Genomic DNA, 16,341 nt, shown 5'->3' on the forward strand with positions numbered 1-16,341 from the left:
CTTCAGGTCTCAGATAAGAAGAGAAAAATGACTGGGATGAGAACATCAGGCGATCTGGTCAGGCTTTCACTTCATTTTTATTTTAGGAACGCATCCTGAAAACCACATTCTCAGTACCTCGAGTGTATGTCGTAGATACATAAAAAATTAAAAAATTAAAATATTCAGTACATAAGTGCACATACAAGACTAGACATCTAAATTATTTTGCATCTCTCATCAACTGAAAACTCCTTTATTTAGTCCAACAATACCCCCGAAAACTGTTGGAAATATAGAAAATGCTATAAAATGTGTTCCTTGACAGAAGGACAGTCTGAAACATCTTGCTGATAGAGTGGATACTTTTCTAGATAAACACCAAGGGCTACTTTCACAGACCCAAAGTAGCAATAGTTATGGACTACCTCCTGTAATTGTAGGAAGAGTAGTCCTAGACTAGTGATAATCAAGGTGTGTGATAAATCACTTTAGCATAGATCAGTCATAAATCACTTTAAAAATAACGCATCTTTCCAGAAAGTAGAGCAGATGTTGTAGCGAACCGACCGGAAGCCCCAGAAAAAATAAAAACTTAATTAAGAGTCAAGGAAATGGAGACGATAGAAGCATCAGGAAGGGCATTAGTGCATGAAGGCTAGAACATCTGCTTGTGATGATTGCCAAGCACTGTGCCTGCGAGTCAAAGCATCTTCCCCTGGTTATATGCCCGAAGGCCACAGCAAAGATACAAGCTGACAAGGGAGCAAGGCAAGTCTCCCACTCAACTATCCACTACCAGAATCTTCTTCAGATTAGGGAGCTCAGGGTGTGTAGACAGAATGGACAAGTTCAGACGGTAACATGGAATGGCATTCACAGGAAAGGATACGGCCAACTAATATCACTGATTTGGTTAGTATACCCACAAGTTTTCTGGGTCTTAAATATAATGATTCATACTTTATGTTTATGAATACAATGAATACCTAGAGGTTAACAATGACCTAATGAGAATAATTCCATATCAATATTGGTATTTAGTTCATAACATGCCCAAAAAACAAAACAAAAAACAAAAAAAAACAGAAAAAACATGTTTATAACAAAATGAACTGACTAGGACTTTGTTAATGGCAGTTCCTTGGTGTCATCAAAGAACCTGCATTCTTGTAAAGGAAGGGAATACAGTATCTGACTGCATGTTAGCAACCCATCGAGTTTAGAGACAGCCTGGGGCCGCTCAACTGATGATGGATTCGGCTCATTTTGCATGCAATGACTCAAGTGATTCTCATCACTAATTTATTAAACACCCATACATCAGTTCAGCCTCACTTGAAAGAAACACGGTAATATTTCTGATGGCATTAACATTTTGAATATCTCTATCAGTGAAAATTATCATATCTTTGGGACAGGGCCAAAGAGAGGGACAAATTACAAATCATACCAAAAACCCTGCAGCCCTCACATACAAATATGATGTTTTCACACATTAGAAAAAACATGGACACATAATCTGGCCAAACAATATCTAAATCTCAAATGGCTGTACTTTTTCTCCAAACTAAATGCTTAAGGAATATAAGGGCTACTTTCCTCCTTTCTTTAAGAACAGAGTTTAACCACCTCACAAGGTTCACTGCTTAGCTACCCCAAAGACAAAGGAAAGATTTTACACTTAGATGGTTTTAATTTTGATTTAGATAAAAAAGGTACCCGTTTGAGAGATGTTGGATGAAGGACTGAAGGTCAAGGTAAGTCAGGCATTTTTGTAATAAAAATACAATGAGCAGAAAGCAGATCCTGGTAGAATAGAGAATTTCAAAGGCATGGTGTGATGCCTGCTTAAAATCAGATAAGTGTTTATGTGCACAGAATATATGAGGGCTTGACCAACTGTAATTTAGATGTAGGCACAGATTAAGTTTACACGGTACCAAATTCTGCAAAAATAGCAGCCCTTTGTTCGAAGCCGTATTCCAACAATCTCTAAGTGAGTTGACAGCTTCCTTTAGTTTAGTTTAGAAACACCAATTTACTTATTAGCAATGTTGGAGTCATTACAAACAAATACCTAGTTAAGCAATCTTAGTTTAATTCCTTGTATTTTTCAACCCTGCTGCCTCTGGCCCTATGGCACTACAATTGCTATCATTATTTCTCTGGATGCAACAAGGTTTTCATACAGTGCAGGTTCTGGAAAGAAAAATGTTCCCAGTCACAGAGAGAGGCTTACATCCTGAATTTCTCTGTCTCTTTAATTTGCTCCTGAGCATTGGTAACCTAGACTAAAGGATAAATGCCCTAATAGTTCATCCAAGTACAAACAGAACGAACATGACACCAAAAATTACTCCAAAAACTGCAGTGTTCCACAAAAGCCTTTATATTCCAAGAATGAGAATGTATGTATTATAAGGAAGGATATACTCAGACTTGTGCATCCAGTTCTTCAAATGGTCTTCATCGCTGTTCAATGTTGAATTAATGCAATTCTACTGTATTAAGCCTAAACTTTTAAATTGTGTTGTCATACAAAGGACAAAATAAACTTCTACAATAAAACATGTCATTCAAAAGTGGGTATTAAACTGAAGTGATATTTTCCGAGGCTTCTATATCAAGAAATGGAAAAACTGGACTTTTTAGCGTCTCTACTCATAATAATAATAATAATAATAATAATAATTGCTGCATTATTTATTTCTTAGCAGATGTCCTTATCCAGGGCGACTTAAATCACACATACCACAAGGGAGACAGATTTATTCCAGGCTTGTTAAACGCTTATTGTTAAGGGTATCTTTCCAATACCGAATGTTGAAAACTGTAAATAACAATGAACAGCAGATCTCTCTGTTCCAATTAAACACACCCCTAAAGCCAGGAAAGAGTGCAAAATCAATACACACGATTACTCAATAATAATAATAATAATAATAATAATAATAACAACTTAAAAATGTTAAATTAGCCATTAATAAAAAAGTATAACGGCTTACTTAGGAATAGAACACCCAAGCAATAAAATGTTTTGAAATGGAAAACAGGAAAAAAAAACTAAAATTGTGTGAAGTCAATTCGCAACTTGATCACCTGGATGCGCCACATTTAAAAATGCCACTCCTTGAACCTTTGGGGAGAGATTGTGAGAATGGCATACACAATTCAGTGGATGCCGTTTTCAGGAACCCCAAAGAAAGATTCTTTAGTTTTGGGTCGACTCTTGATCTGACAGCTTGCCCATGTGCTTTTCTGGGAGTATGAATCTCTCAGTCTGGTCTTTTTAAAGCTCCCTCACCTGCTGGTTCTGACCTTGGGAATTCTGAAGCTATGATGCAAAAGGAGACTCCAACAAAACACAGGAGCATTTGTCAGATGAGCAGCCTCTCACCATGTCCTACATATGATGAACAGCTTTGCTCTGAAAACATAAATCTTGCGATTCCAGCACTTCATCATCTAGTTAGACGACACCAAGACCGAGTACGGCCCATGTGCTCAGCTGTGAAATATGGATTGTGTATTAAATACACAAAACACATATTTGCGAAAGAAGACTGATGATGCATACAAGACAGTGGGATGGAAAAGAAAAACATCTTAAATGAAAAGAGTAAACAATAAAATAAATATTTTATTTTTTGTTGTACTCAGTCCCAGAGTTATGGTTTCCAGAAAACAACAGAATGGATCATGAAGAATTACAATTTATGAGAGACAGATTTTGCAGGAATAAAAAGGATCAATCTCTTTTGACAGAGAAAATCTTTTATTTGTCTTGCTTCTTTGTTTGGACTTCACCCAAAGATGTCATGAAAAACTGTGCTACAATAAGGACATTTTATAGGCCAAAGTCATAACCATTTCGCATCTTGGGATTTGACCATAAAAAAGGATACTCCCTCAATAAGTTAAGTACATTACACTGAAACTGTACCAACATAAAGCCAGATCCAGTCTTGTTTGATATAACTTCAAATCCTTGTACAATACAACCAGTGTATGGGTAACATTTTTAATTCCAGTCACGTTGAAAAACAGTTTCTTGTGCAAAATTCAGGTTTCCATGATAAATGATTTAAACTCAAACAATAAACAACAAAAATATCCAGAAAATATCTAAGCTTACCCAGAAACATTTACAGAATCACAAATTTTAAATATTTATTGTACACTCATGTCAATTCTCAAGGTGATTCTACAATTCTTAATATCTCCAAAATTTATTTTTATTTTTTATCCACTTGCTAACTAACATGTAAATACTAGAAAACAATCCTCCTAAAGTCTCCAAATGAGACGTCTCTTACCCCAGTGGAGTGTGAAATGGTTTTATTTATTTAAAAAAGGATAAAGAAATACTTTTAGAACTGCGTTAAGAAATACGTTTTTCACTTCAGCATATCAACTAAGAAGAATTATTTAACATTCAGGGGGAAAATGGGAAGTCAAATACTGAAACACGGTAATGAGAAAGTGTGTGTGTGTGTGTGTGTGAACTTGTTACTGCTTATTTCTTATAAAATACAATACAGAGCTCAAACATGACTGACTCAGTGATAAGATCCATTACATTAAATATGAATATGATACAGAAATGCATCAGTGGTGGAAACAAATTTCTTCGCCCCATTTCGAAATCCATCTGCCCTGAATTTCCCTGAAGAGGATGGCATCACGTCCCTGTGACTAATACCAAATTCTTGTCTTTGTGAAAGTGAGACTGAAAGAAGGAAATTAACGTGGAAGAGAATATGAAACAAAACTACTCATGGTAGCATGGCTAGATAACCATGCTGTACACTTTTAAAACTAAAAGTACCACGGTAGAAATTAATGTGACTTGGCAAGAGACGATGCATTTCCAGAAATTACACAAGTACATTTTCCCGGTGCCATTGTTTAGCTCTTTTGACTGACCCCTGAACTTAACTTTCTTGTTCCAGATGTTTCACTGTGTCTGGTGGACAGGGGGATTAAGCAACGTTGCTTTGTCTCCACTGAGAAGCAAAGAGACATCGTAGCTTGGCTGGGACTGAAGAATGTAGCAGCAAGGGAGGAAGAATACATTCATATCAAAACCTTGCCTTGCTAAAAAAAATTAAGAATCACAAGAGCAACAGTAAAACAGACAGCTGTGGTGGACGTAGCAAAAAGACAACACTGGGCAACTTTACACTGGTTTCTGTTCAACCAGCCAGGAGCACTTGGCTAATTCACGAGGAATTTAGAAGCAGCAGCATTGTCATTTTTCAATGTACCGCAGCAGGTCTGTACCTGTCGAGAAGCAGGATTTAAGCCCCGTGTCAACAAAGGATGTGTGGCTATGCTCAGGAATGCTAAAAATGCAGCCGTCCATCAAGGTGTTATTTTCAAGGCCCAGCTTTCCATTCACGGCTGACATGGTTCTGGTTTCAGCCCTTGTCCCCTGATAGCTCTCATTAAAACAAAACAAACCCAGACAAATGCTCTACGGGTGGATATTCCAGAGATTTATGAAGCCACTCGAGCACCCTCCCACCTCCAAAAAATGCCACTTTACTGTACATTTTCTTTAATGAGGTCTACGCTGAAGCTTCGGCACATGAACTGTAACCACCCCCGTTTTATTTTTTTTATTTGCCACAATTCAGAATTATCTTATCTTAAGTCCATGATAAAATGTTAGTAGGTCATCCATAACTTCTGCATACGGCCCCTGCCAAACACCGATTTGCCCAGATCTAAGCTCAGATCGGATCCTACAGACTATAGCACTACAGAAAAGGTATCGCCACCACACTGAATGAACTGGAGACCACATTCGTCTTCCTGTGAAATGGACGATTACTCCCCATTGATTTTGCAGTCTGAAACCTGCGGAGCCAAATTGCTTCACTAATCAGTGGAAACCCCCACATTTGTATATCCTTCTAAAGTTGAACATCATTAATTTTCTTCAGATGGGATAACAAGCATCTGACTCGAAATGAAAGTAAAAGTACCGGTAAGTATTTCATCATTTGTTTCAAGTCATTCCGTTTCCACATATTTTAATCGGAGTTATTAACGCTCGTAAACTACAAACATGCACAGTACATTTTACTGGATTACAAATTTACCCCCAAGTATCTATCCTTCTATGGATATACTAAATAAATTGCTGAAGTTATTGAACACTGAAATCTGAAATAATTGTAGAAAAGCTGCAACAGAGGGCGCTGTTAATAAGCATTAAATCATATGGTGGTGGTGGGGGGGCGGTGTAAATTTTACATAAGCCTTTGCTGGCAGGATATTCACAAGAGCTAATGAACTTAACTAGTCTGATTAATGCTTTCAATTTGTACAGTGCCAAGCAGTGTGCCAATCAGGTCTGGACTGAGAGAAAATGTGACACTCTTATCATATCCTAGAGTACACAACATAATCTGATTTGTCCATCAGCATTGCTTAGCTCTTTAGCTACACTACACCTGTGTGGAAAAGGAAGAGCTTTTTATGAGGCAAAACATAAACAGGCATATACAAATTACAAGCAGCACAAAACACTAACAGCTAATGGAGTAACCATTGTATCAGAATGCATATTTGGCGATTCCACACATAAAACATCTTGAAAAGTACACATTTCTTATACAGACTTATTCTCAAGACCTTAATAAAGCCGCGGCCGTTATAAATGTATAAGAAGTCGGTTTGTGTAACTACTCGCAGAGGCTTAATAAAGCTTCTTCATACTGTAAATCTTAAAGGCATATGCTTTCTCCCCTTCCCTTGTGGATTCCCCTCTCACTCGCCTGATGTGCTCAGTTCTGGGCTGATGGGTTTGACAGGATAGTCTTGGGGTGCCACTTCCAGACAAGGGATTGTATGCTTTAAAAGAGGGCTAATAAACACGGTGGATTGTGGAGATACTGCAGAATGTGTTTTAACACGGATGCCGAGCTGGTCGGCTCCTCATGATGGGTAGATGCCTGCTATACCTGCTTTCATGTGATTTGATTAAGAAAACAAAGAAACATTCCAGTGTAAATCTTGCCCATTGGCTAGAGCCTGTCAGTTCAGCAAACCTATTTTGTGCACTGTCTATACAGCACAGGGTCAAACTTGCAGCCTGCCTAGGATTATTACAGTATGTTCCATCTTATCAATATCATACTTCAGGAGTATAACCAGGCTTTAGCAACACAGGGGATGGTAGCAAACATACCAAAATCTATTCTTGAATGTGATCAAGGTTGGCCCAATCCTCTGCATGCTGAAAAGACTAGAGGTTGTTTTCACGAATTAGATTACCTTCCTTCAATATCTGTCTATAAAATGGGAGAACACTTCTGACCTTGCAGCACATCAGTCTATGGGATGTGTTGAATGCAGATCCTCTTTTGATTAGCTTGCAACGTAAGACAAAGTGCTCTTTTCTACAAGTACATAAAGAGACGAAGGCTAATATTCTCAGAGGATACTTTGTTTCATGAGAAAACGTGGTTGTAAATTCTAAGATCATTACTTACTCTCTAAATGTTACCCAATTGTATGAAACAGAAATAAATATGCTACTTTGTCCTTGAAGGAGATCAGTGAATTAAAAAGAGAAAGAGATAGATCATCATACACACCATTATTATATAACACGTGAGATTAGTTTGAATATAATTTACTGACCTCAGATGTTCAGATTACTGCAATATATTTTCCACTTCCTCTTAAGGGACATATGCAAGAGATCTAAAGGGAAGGTACGGTAGTGAGGGAAATAACCTGTTACAGTAATGTGTAGTTGCTGGTCTAAACTGCAATTCTTTTTTAACAGATGTGAGCTCACAACGTTATTAATCTAGAATCATGATAATGAGGACAGTGAATGCTGTGTGACCTTCTGTTAAAACAGAAAGCATGTATTAAACTGTAAAACGTTTGCATAATCCAAGAAGCCAAAACGGTCAATCCTATATCACTCCTTGATGACACAATATGTTTCCAAGGGAGGAAAAAACTAGAGGACTCTCCTGTGATCCAGTAGTTGAGAAAAACTTCACTGTATAATATTGTATTGCCTTTGGATACACTAGCATCTCAAATGTGCCCCTCATTTTGCGGAAAACAGCTAATGCGCTCAGTTCAATTTTCCAAAGCACAATAATTCCACAGAGAATAATACACATCACTGATAACACCCAGCTTTCAGAGATGCAAGCCAGCTGACAGTTTCCACTGCTGGAAAGGTGTAGAAAAATGGAGAGCTGATAAAAGAAAAAAAACTCCCGTTAACAGAAAAGGCTTTGACTAATAAAATGACACAGCCTTCACAGACACTGAAGCTGGGTAGGTACTGAGGGAATCCTATGAACCATGTTCGGACGAAATCAAGCCTCATTCCCACACTTGTCCCTGTTAATATCGTGCAACACAAGCCAGACGGAAGCTCACTTCTGAGTTCACTCTTCAGCTATTACTGCCCCATCACTCTCTACTTGTGTCTGGGATTGCTAGCATTATTGTCAACATTTCCACTGACCATGTTTAAATGGCCATCTGGGGGTGACACAGAACAAAAGGATTACCTCTCGCTGGGCCTGCTCTCAAAGATTGTGTACTTATTAAAGGACTGGAGGGACAGGATGGTTTTGTAACATTAAACAGTATACTGCACCACAAGAGAGCTTGGCTGAGACAGAGGTGTGTTTCAGGCTGCAAGAGACTTGAGCCGAAATAAGGGCTGAAAAAGGCAGAGGCCCTATGGCTTCTGTACTTCTCTATCTCAATAATCCATAGGGGAAAGTCTAGGGAAAGCAAATCCACCAAACCTGTGACCTAAGTGCACATGAGAACCTGAAGTCATTATAAAACTCCCTGCTGCCACCGATCTTTGGATCTTTGAACCCAGAAGTAAAATCTGAGCTTGACGCAATGATGCAAGACTTTGTGAAGCACAGACAAGTTCTAATGTCGCTATTTACAAGCGGTGTCCAAAGGCTGTGAATTCACTTGTAGTTCTTTAGATTCAATATAGATATATGACCAAAGGCATAGTATATGGTATATGACAATTCTGTAAAATCCTGACTGAGCAAACACCAGTCGAGTCCATGCGATCATTAACTGAGAAAAACCTAACTGCAATCTTGTCCTCTTTCAAAATGTGGCACTTCAGACACGCTCATCTACATAACATTCATATTCCAAGTTTAGAATCTTAAATCTCCCTTTTTTAATGCAACCAATTATAAGCAGTTAAATAAGATATATGCGCACGTCTCTGTAAGCAGTTGAAATATTCTTAAGCCCTGGAGAGGATTACAGTCCCGTCCACCTGGTCTCATTGTAATACGATACACACACAGAAAGGTACTTACATCGCCACATCTGAGACAAAGAGCTTTAGACAGATTAACTCATTCATTTCTCTTTGGCACCTTTGGCTCCACACAGTGACATGGTGGTATCTCTCTCAATATTACAACCACCAGGAGTTAAGATTTTAAACTTAAAAAAAAGGTCAGATGTTGATCATGACCTGAAGACACTTTAGAGTTCTAATCCACTGAAAACCCACCTTCAATAGTCAAAATTGTATTGGTGTTTAAAAATATAAAAATCACACTAACAATAATTCTGCTAAAATATTTCAAATGCATTGAAATGAGATAAGCATGGCCATTAAAATAAAGTTAACTTAAGGTGAAGACCACGAAAAAGTAATGACAGAAGTGTAAAGATGCATCAAAGCGTACAGTAATTGGATATGAAACTTAGTCCCTTCAATGCAGCAGTATGATTTTCAAAACTGATTAGTTTATTGCAAGATTAGAAAGCAGCTCATAATAAACCTGACATGACAGAAGAATGAAATGACTTAATCAGCTTTGGAAGCTTATCAGCGCCCAAAAGGAACATGATGGTGCTGATTGCAGAGGTTTTATCATCTGTGATCCACAGGCTTGTGTGGGAATCCTACAGCGTGGTTCAAATTCCTGGCTATGTTTCGATGGTAAGAACCTACATACATAGCTGGAGGGTTATACATTGAGCTGTGGGAGTCTGGAAAATAAAGTTTCTAGAAATACTCTAGCTGTTAAACACCTATGCGAGTCAATTCTCTAGCCATTGTTAAAGCCAGGTCCCTCTTTCTGGGACTTTCCAGTATTCTGGATATCTCCCACAGATCAGTTTCCCCTCATTTTGGAACAAGTCGGACCTTGGGGTGTGCCAATGTAAGCCATTCACATTTCCAACTGCCTCAGCACCTCAGTACGAATTGTGAAATATTCTCAAATTTGCTTCTGCACAAAGACTTATTTCATTTGAAAGTCAGAGATACTGGGATCAGATCTGACAGAACAAATAGCCATTATTGAAAAGACCCGAGTTGACTACCTTTTTAGAAAACCAAAGCACTTTGAAATAACATGTTATTTATTAAATTTCAACAGCAGTTTCCACGCATTAAGGATTAAGTACATGAATAGCAACATTTGCATGCCGGTTTCTTTTTTCATTCCTCTGCACTACAGGAACAGTAGTTAATATCCCACAAATCACACCCATTTTTTTTGTTTTGGAATCTGAAACTCAAAAGTTCAAAGTGGAAACTCAGAGTGGAAAATATTTTTCAACAGATGAGAGAACACAACTGCATTCAAGCCCACAACTATCAACTAAGCGTTGTTCTGAGACCAGAGATTGTGAAATGCAGTGTATGGCAGATTCAGAAAGTATAATTTATAATACTAAATAAAAACTCACTATTTTAACACACAAACATGGATATAATCAGATAGCATTGACAATTTAGTGTCTGTGTCCTTGATATACACTTATTCACTTTCTTATTTAAAGGAAAGTAATCAATTAAAAGGGTCTAATGTGTTGCACTAAGAATTGATGCATTTTACATACAAACAAATTACCATTGTCGTATTGAATGATGCTTCTAATCCAGTTCTTTCTGTTAGAGAATAAAACTGCATCTCATCCAATGAAAGAACAGTTCCAGTGTTAACTCAGTTGTCATCAAAACCCTGTTATTATGAAAGACAGAAAAGGCTGCTTCATGGAGCCAGTCAGTGGTTACTGCTTTTTAAATACAGGTATAGAAACACAGCTGTAACTGTCATCAGAGAAGAATCCAGTTGTAATAGACTGGAGCAGTCGACACTCTCCCATTCTATGAGTACATGACTCTCCGAGACACAGAACTTAAGTACATTTAAAGTTAAGCCAGATGGAGTTGGGGGGTGGGGGGGGGGGTTAGGAAGCTTAACTTTTCAGAGATAAATAAAACAAACATACAGCATATTCCTGTGGAATGCTTAAAATTACATTTTAAATCCTTCAGAACAGCCCTACATTCTTCGATTGTATTTTATCTATTAAGACTCCACAATAAAGGCAAGTTGAGGCTGCCACTCAGAAACAAAAGAAAACTAGCCTGCGAACAAAGGCTGCATTGAAAGTTCTACTTTAGAAAGAACGTAGCAAACATTCGCACAAAGGAATAGTTTAGAATTAATATAAATGGTACAGTGGTATAGTGAGATACATTTTGGGGCTGGGAGCAGAGTGCCATGATGAAGCTTTAATCAGTACAAGGTATTGAAAGCTGGAGGAGAAAGGAAAAAACTGCTCTTGAGCAATTTGTATCAAAAGTGTAGCTATTGGAGTAACAAGTCTACTACAGCCTAACAACAAGCATGTTTCCATTACAGTATTAAGATTCCCAGGATGGCATGAACATATTGCCACCTATCATAAACGGCAAAATCAGGAACACTCATTCATTAATCACCGACTTGTGCTGTGAAACCAATTATTGCATGACTAAAGCGTAGGCTAATGTTTGTCTATTGGGATTCTACGTTTTTTACCCAGCTCTTCTGCATTTAAAAAAAGACTGTGTAGCTTCTTCAGCACCCCCGTCCCCCTGACTTATAAAACCCTGAACTATCCTAATAGCTCATGCCTTGTCACTGATATTAAAGAACAGGTGCTTCAATTAGTATTGATTTCCCTGTGCATTAGCAGCATGCTTATTCCAGTTATGTAAACAGGTGAGAATTACTATTTCAATTAAAAATGGTTTTGCATTTGATTAGGATCCACAGAGAAAATCTGAATACATGGTTATGGGTAAAATATAAATAATCCATCTGTTCATTTCCCCCCACCTGGGTGCTTATTGACAAAACTCCAACCTTCTGATTGGTAGAATAGGTAGAAAGTATCTGATGTTGTCAGTGGGGGAAAAAAGTAAGTGTGACTCAGTATGTGTGTTAATATTTGTCCCAAATCCTCCTGATCACCCACGACTCTGACAAAATTATAAACTGTGTAGAAAACCAGAAACAGCACAGTCAAATCCATACATAGCAGTCAAAGTTTGCCTCATCCCTTGAGCGACAACACAATTGCAAATCAATTAAATTCATCCTAGTAAAGTGTAGAGGCTGAACAGCAGTCATTAGTTTGGGGGAGCTTGTTGGCCTCCAATTAATTTGATGCAATCTTCTGTATGGATCAATTCATTCATTTGCTTATTTCAGTGACCTAGAAATATTTCAGTATGGTCGATTGACATTCTGCATGGGGGCAGGCACAAAGAATCACAGTTTTACCCAATGAAGTAAAATATAATTTGACCCATTTAGCTGCCATGGTATGGTGCTGTGCCAACGTTAAAGGCGATGGGAATGATAGTATATAATATTTCTAATTCTAGAGAGTGTACAAGAATCCTTTCCTCCTAACAGTTTGTTTTATTCACAAATGTGTTTTTATTTGCAGGTTTCTTTGGTAGGTTGGTTGGTTGGTTCGTTTTAAAACAAGCATTGCTGTATTATTAAATAATGATTGCAAGATAATACATGCTAACAGTCTGCAAATCTGAGACACACACAGATACTTGATACAATCTCCATTCAAACATATGATCCACTGAGGGAATATGTAAAGCATGCTCAAATGTAGCAGACAAGTCTCTTCTAAAAGCAAACAAGATCATTCCCCAGGTGACCATTTCAGATTCTGATGAAGAAAATAAATCCATAAATACCTTTTATAAGTAGAATAACCCTGTAAATAATCACCACCCTATTGCAAATATTTGTGGAAGTATAGCCTTCTAAAATGAGTTTGATATTATTATTAACCAATCTGGTTTCTTGTTTCTACATAAATAAATTAAGATGAAACTTGGCATCCTAACCAATTGAGATCAGATTTGTACCCAAATATAGTTACATTTAAATGTAATAAAACCTCTATATAAGATGCATCAAAGCACATTTGCCCTAATAAGAAGACATTTTAAAAAGAAAAGGTAGGCTATATAATGTCTTCAGAAAATTATTCTTCCGACGTGCCAAAATATTGAAATAAGCTGCTTCATTGCACCGTCCCTTTCATGCCATTTCAGACCAAATCAATGATTGCTCTGTAGTGCCCCTTACTGGAATTTGGGAATGGTGGTGATCAGTTCAATACTGGCACACCAAAGCCCAGAGTACCACTCTCCTGAATAGCTCTGCTGGCACAGTGAACACTTTGCAATTCTTGCATCTCTCTGCCTTCAATGCATCGGGAAAATGTGTTTAAACAGTGTGACAGTTTTCACCTAATACATCTAAGCGCACCTTTATCATCTGACATCTCTTAAACAATTCACTTTTAAATTTTAAGACATTTCAAGGACGGTAAGAATCTAATCCAAACGAGAACCATCTCTCTCTATATCCTGCATTGCCCATGATGGGGCATCCTGCTTACCTGTGACATCTGTGGCCTGAAATTGATTTCCTTCAGATCCACAGATCCCGGGGAGAGATTGTGCAGCATCTGACACAAGAGCACCCCATCCCTCAGAGCCTGGGCCAGGTCGAAGACGGCAGCCGAGGGCCACACAACCCTGTGGTTAGGAGGCAACACTTTGCAGTCTATGAGCCAGCGTCCACACTGCCTCCATTCCTCCATGCTGCCGAGAACTACACTTCCACCCAACAAGGACCGGCGAGGGGACTGAGCTGTCCCTGACCGCACAACTGTACTGTTCTCCGCCACCGAGCAGCAATGCAATCCTTTCACTTCAGCAGAGGGGAGTTGCTTTCTTCTTTATGAAATCAGACATTGAAAAGTTTGCTGCTTCCCTTTCCTGGAGATCTGGTGTAGATCTTGAGGTATTCCCCCCGTGTCTGTTTTACAACAGAGAGATCTTACACTTTTGCCGTGTTTCGGCACTGCGGGCGCAAGGACACTGTTACCGCCTTCGGGAAACCGAAACCCTTGGATCCCCCTATTCCTCGCGTCCTCGCAAAGGTGGCCCTGAATTGGACCCAGTTAGTTTCAGCATATCCTTATGATGTAATCCTGCGATGGATGGTTTAAAACCCCACAGACACAACGCGCCACGTGTTTTGTGTAGGTATTAGTTTTCCAAAAAAGCAACAAAGTGATTGTTTTCTCCAGATAGAAGCCGACTTTTTACGCGTCCAAACACCCGGGCATTGCGTAAAAAACCCACCTATTGAATAACTTTCCCAGATCAATGAAAACACCTTCTCTTTCTACGGTTTGCCTATTTCACTAATTCAAACATGCACGCAGAGAAGTGCACACACCAGTTACTGCGCTCTGCACCTCGCATGTCGGGCAGCCAGCGGAGGCTTTCTGGCTACAGTTTCTCGCCGAAACCCGTCTTCCTATGAAACTCCAGCTTTGTGGTCTGAAGTGCAACAGACAGTTACTTTGCTTCTTCTCTTCGTCCTAAAGAAGCACACAAACGCTCTGGCATCGCCGCCGACCACCCTGCGCCGGGACAGAAGAGAAACAAATCTGCCGCAATGTATCCTGCCCGGCCGGGGAAACAGTGTTGCTGCGCTGGCGCGCCGGTCTGTGCCCGGGGGGCAGCGGGGGCAGCGGGGGCAGCGGTTGCGCGGTGTTGCGGGCGGTGTTGCGGGCTGCGTGTCTGCGCTGCGCGGCTCCTCTCCGGCGGCGGGTGTCGCTGCTCCGGGGCGCGCTCCCGCTCAATCTCAGCCTCGGCCGGGACGCGGGGGCGCGCTCGTCGGGAGGGAGGAGGGCGGGGGCGCGCGTGGAAGTGTCACGGAGAAAGTCGGGAGGCCGCGCCGGCCCGGGGGCGCAGGGAGCCGGGGGTCCTCCGCAGCGCACGCCGGCGCCGGGGGGAGACGGACACCCCCAGTCCAGCGCCCCCCCCCAGCGGGCGGGACAGGCACGGGCACGGCGCAGGGGCAGCGAGGGGGTCGCGGGAACGCGCAGCTCCATTTTTTGGTGGGTAGTGCAGCTATGGGACCCCACGACTATGAAAAGTATAGGACTGCACCGGAATCTGAGGAATGCATGTATTTATTCCTGTAGTGGTAAATGTGTATTTGTCTCCGCATGCTTTGTCTGCCATCAAATAAACACACATATTAGGGAAGCGGGCGGGATGAAGGACAGGTCCGGCTGGTCGAGTCAGGGGTGTCCTCGGACATGCACTCTGACATGAGCTCTGTTTCTCAGGCTGGCCGAGCAAATTCTGAAATAGGTTTGATTACACATTCCTGACCACAATATTTAAAAAAGAAAAACGTTTTGAAACAAGGACCACATTTCTTACACTCGTATCATAATATATGCACATATATATAATCATTTTTTGTCTGTATTCATATTAGAAATAGTAGTAGTATTGCTCTTAGTCTTTAATTATTTATTTTATTCTTATATTTTTTTCACACACACACAGAAAATAAATAACACGTAACAGACAGGCATACACACATCCAGCACAGTGTATTACACAGTGCAATACAGTACATTATACTACAATAAAATGTATAAGAGTACAGTACAGTGTATTACCCTACAATACAATACTAATACAATAATAATATTATTATTTCCAGATTAACTCACCCCTCCCCCGCACTAACAGTTGCATGTTTAATTAAGAAACATAAATATGGCTATGACAGTTTTTTGCATGGTTGCTGTAGTTCGTGTAAAATGGTCTGTGGCACCGAATATATCCCCTTGCTGATCAAGGTCATTCATTCCCTGTATCTTCAGCACATAGACAACCAGCCATTGATTTTGAAGTGCTTGGCTTCCAATAAAATCATGGGTCTAAGCTCAGATAATCCTGCATTAAAATGAGTCTTAAAATCTTGTTAAACAAGGCTTAATTGTGATATTCTGATCAATGTTGTCTATGGGGAAGCAGTCACCATAAATGTTACAACTTAAGGGAGTCTCTTTACAGTTACTAAAAGTCCTTCAGGTTTTGTAGGTGTCTGCTATCAGTTGCAAATTACTTTTATTTACTTACATTCATATTAGTTAAGCAAGATTGTGGCATGTGAGACATCACCATTAAGA

At 39.6% G+C, this 16,341-nt stretch overlaps 1 protein-coding gene across 4 annotated transcripts in view; it reads right to left on the bottom strand.

Annotated features, from left to right (window-relative positions):
* vav2 (vav 2 guanine nucleotide exchange factor) overlaps nucleotides 1–14,930 on the bottom strand; it is a 159,524-nt gene extending 144,594 nt beyond the window's left edge. For 2 of the 4 annotated variants that reach the window (XM_066712972.1, XM_066712973.1), the window contains exon 1: nucleotides 13,735–14,929. In XM_066712972.1, the coding sequence (XP_066569069.1) occupies nucleotides 13,735–13,938 (204 nt within the window). In that variant the 5' untranslated portion in view covers nucleotides 13,939–14,929. Of the gene's footprint in view, nucleotides 1–13,734 lie in introns of all 4 variants that reach the window. The other 2 variants (XM_066712971.1, XM_066712974.1) reach the window with 2 other exon arrangements.
* Nucleotides 14,931–16,341: the final 1,411 nt, after the last annotated feature.

Source organism: Amia ocellicauda, chromosome 9, assembly GCF_036373705.1.
Source record: "Amia ocellicauda isolate fAmiCal2 chromosome 9, fAmiCal2.hap1, whole genome shotgun sequence".
Taxonomy (NCBI): Eukaryota; Metazoa; Chordata; class Actinopteri; order Amiiformes; family Amiidae; genus Amia; species Amia ocellicauda.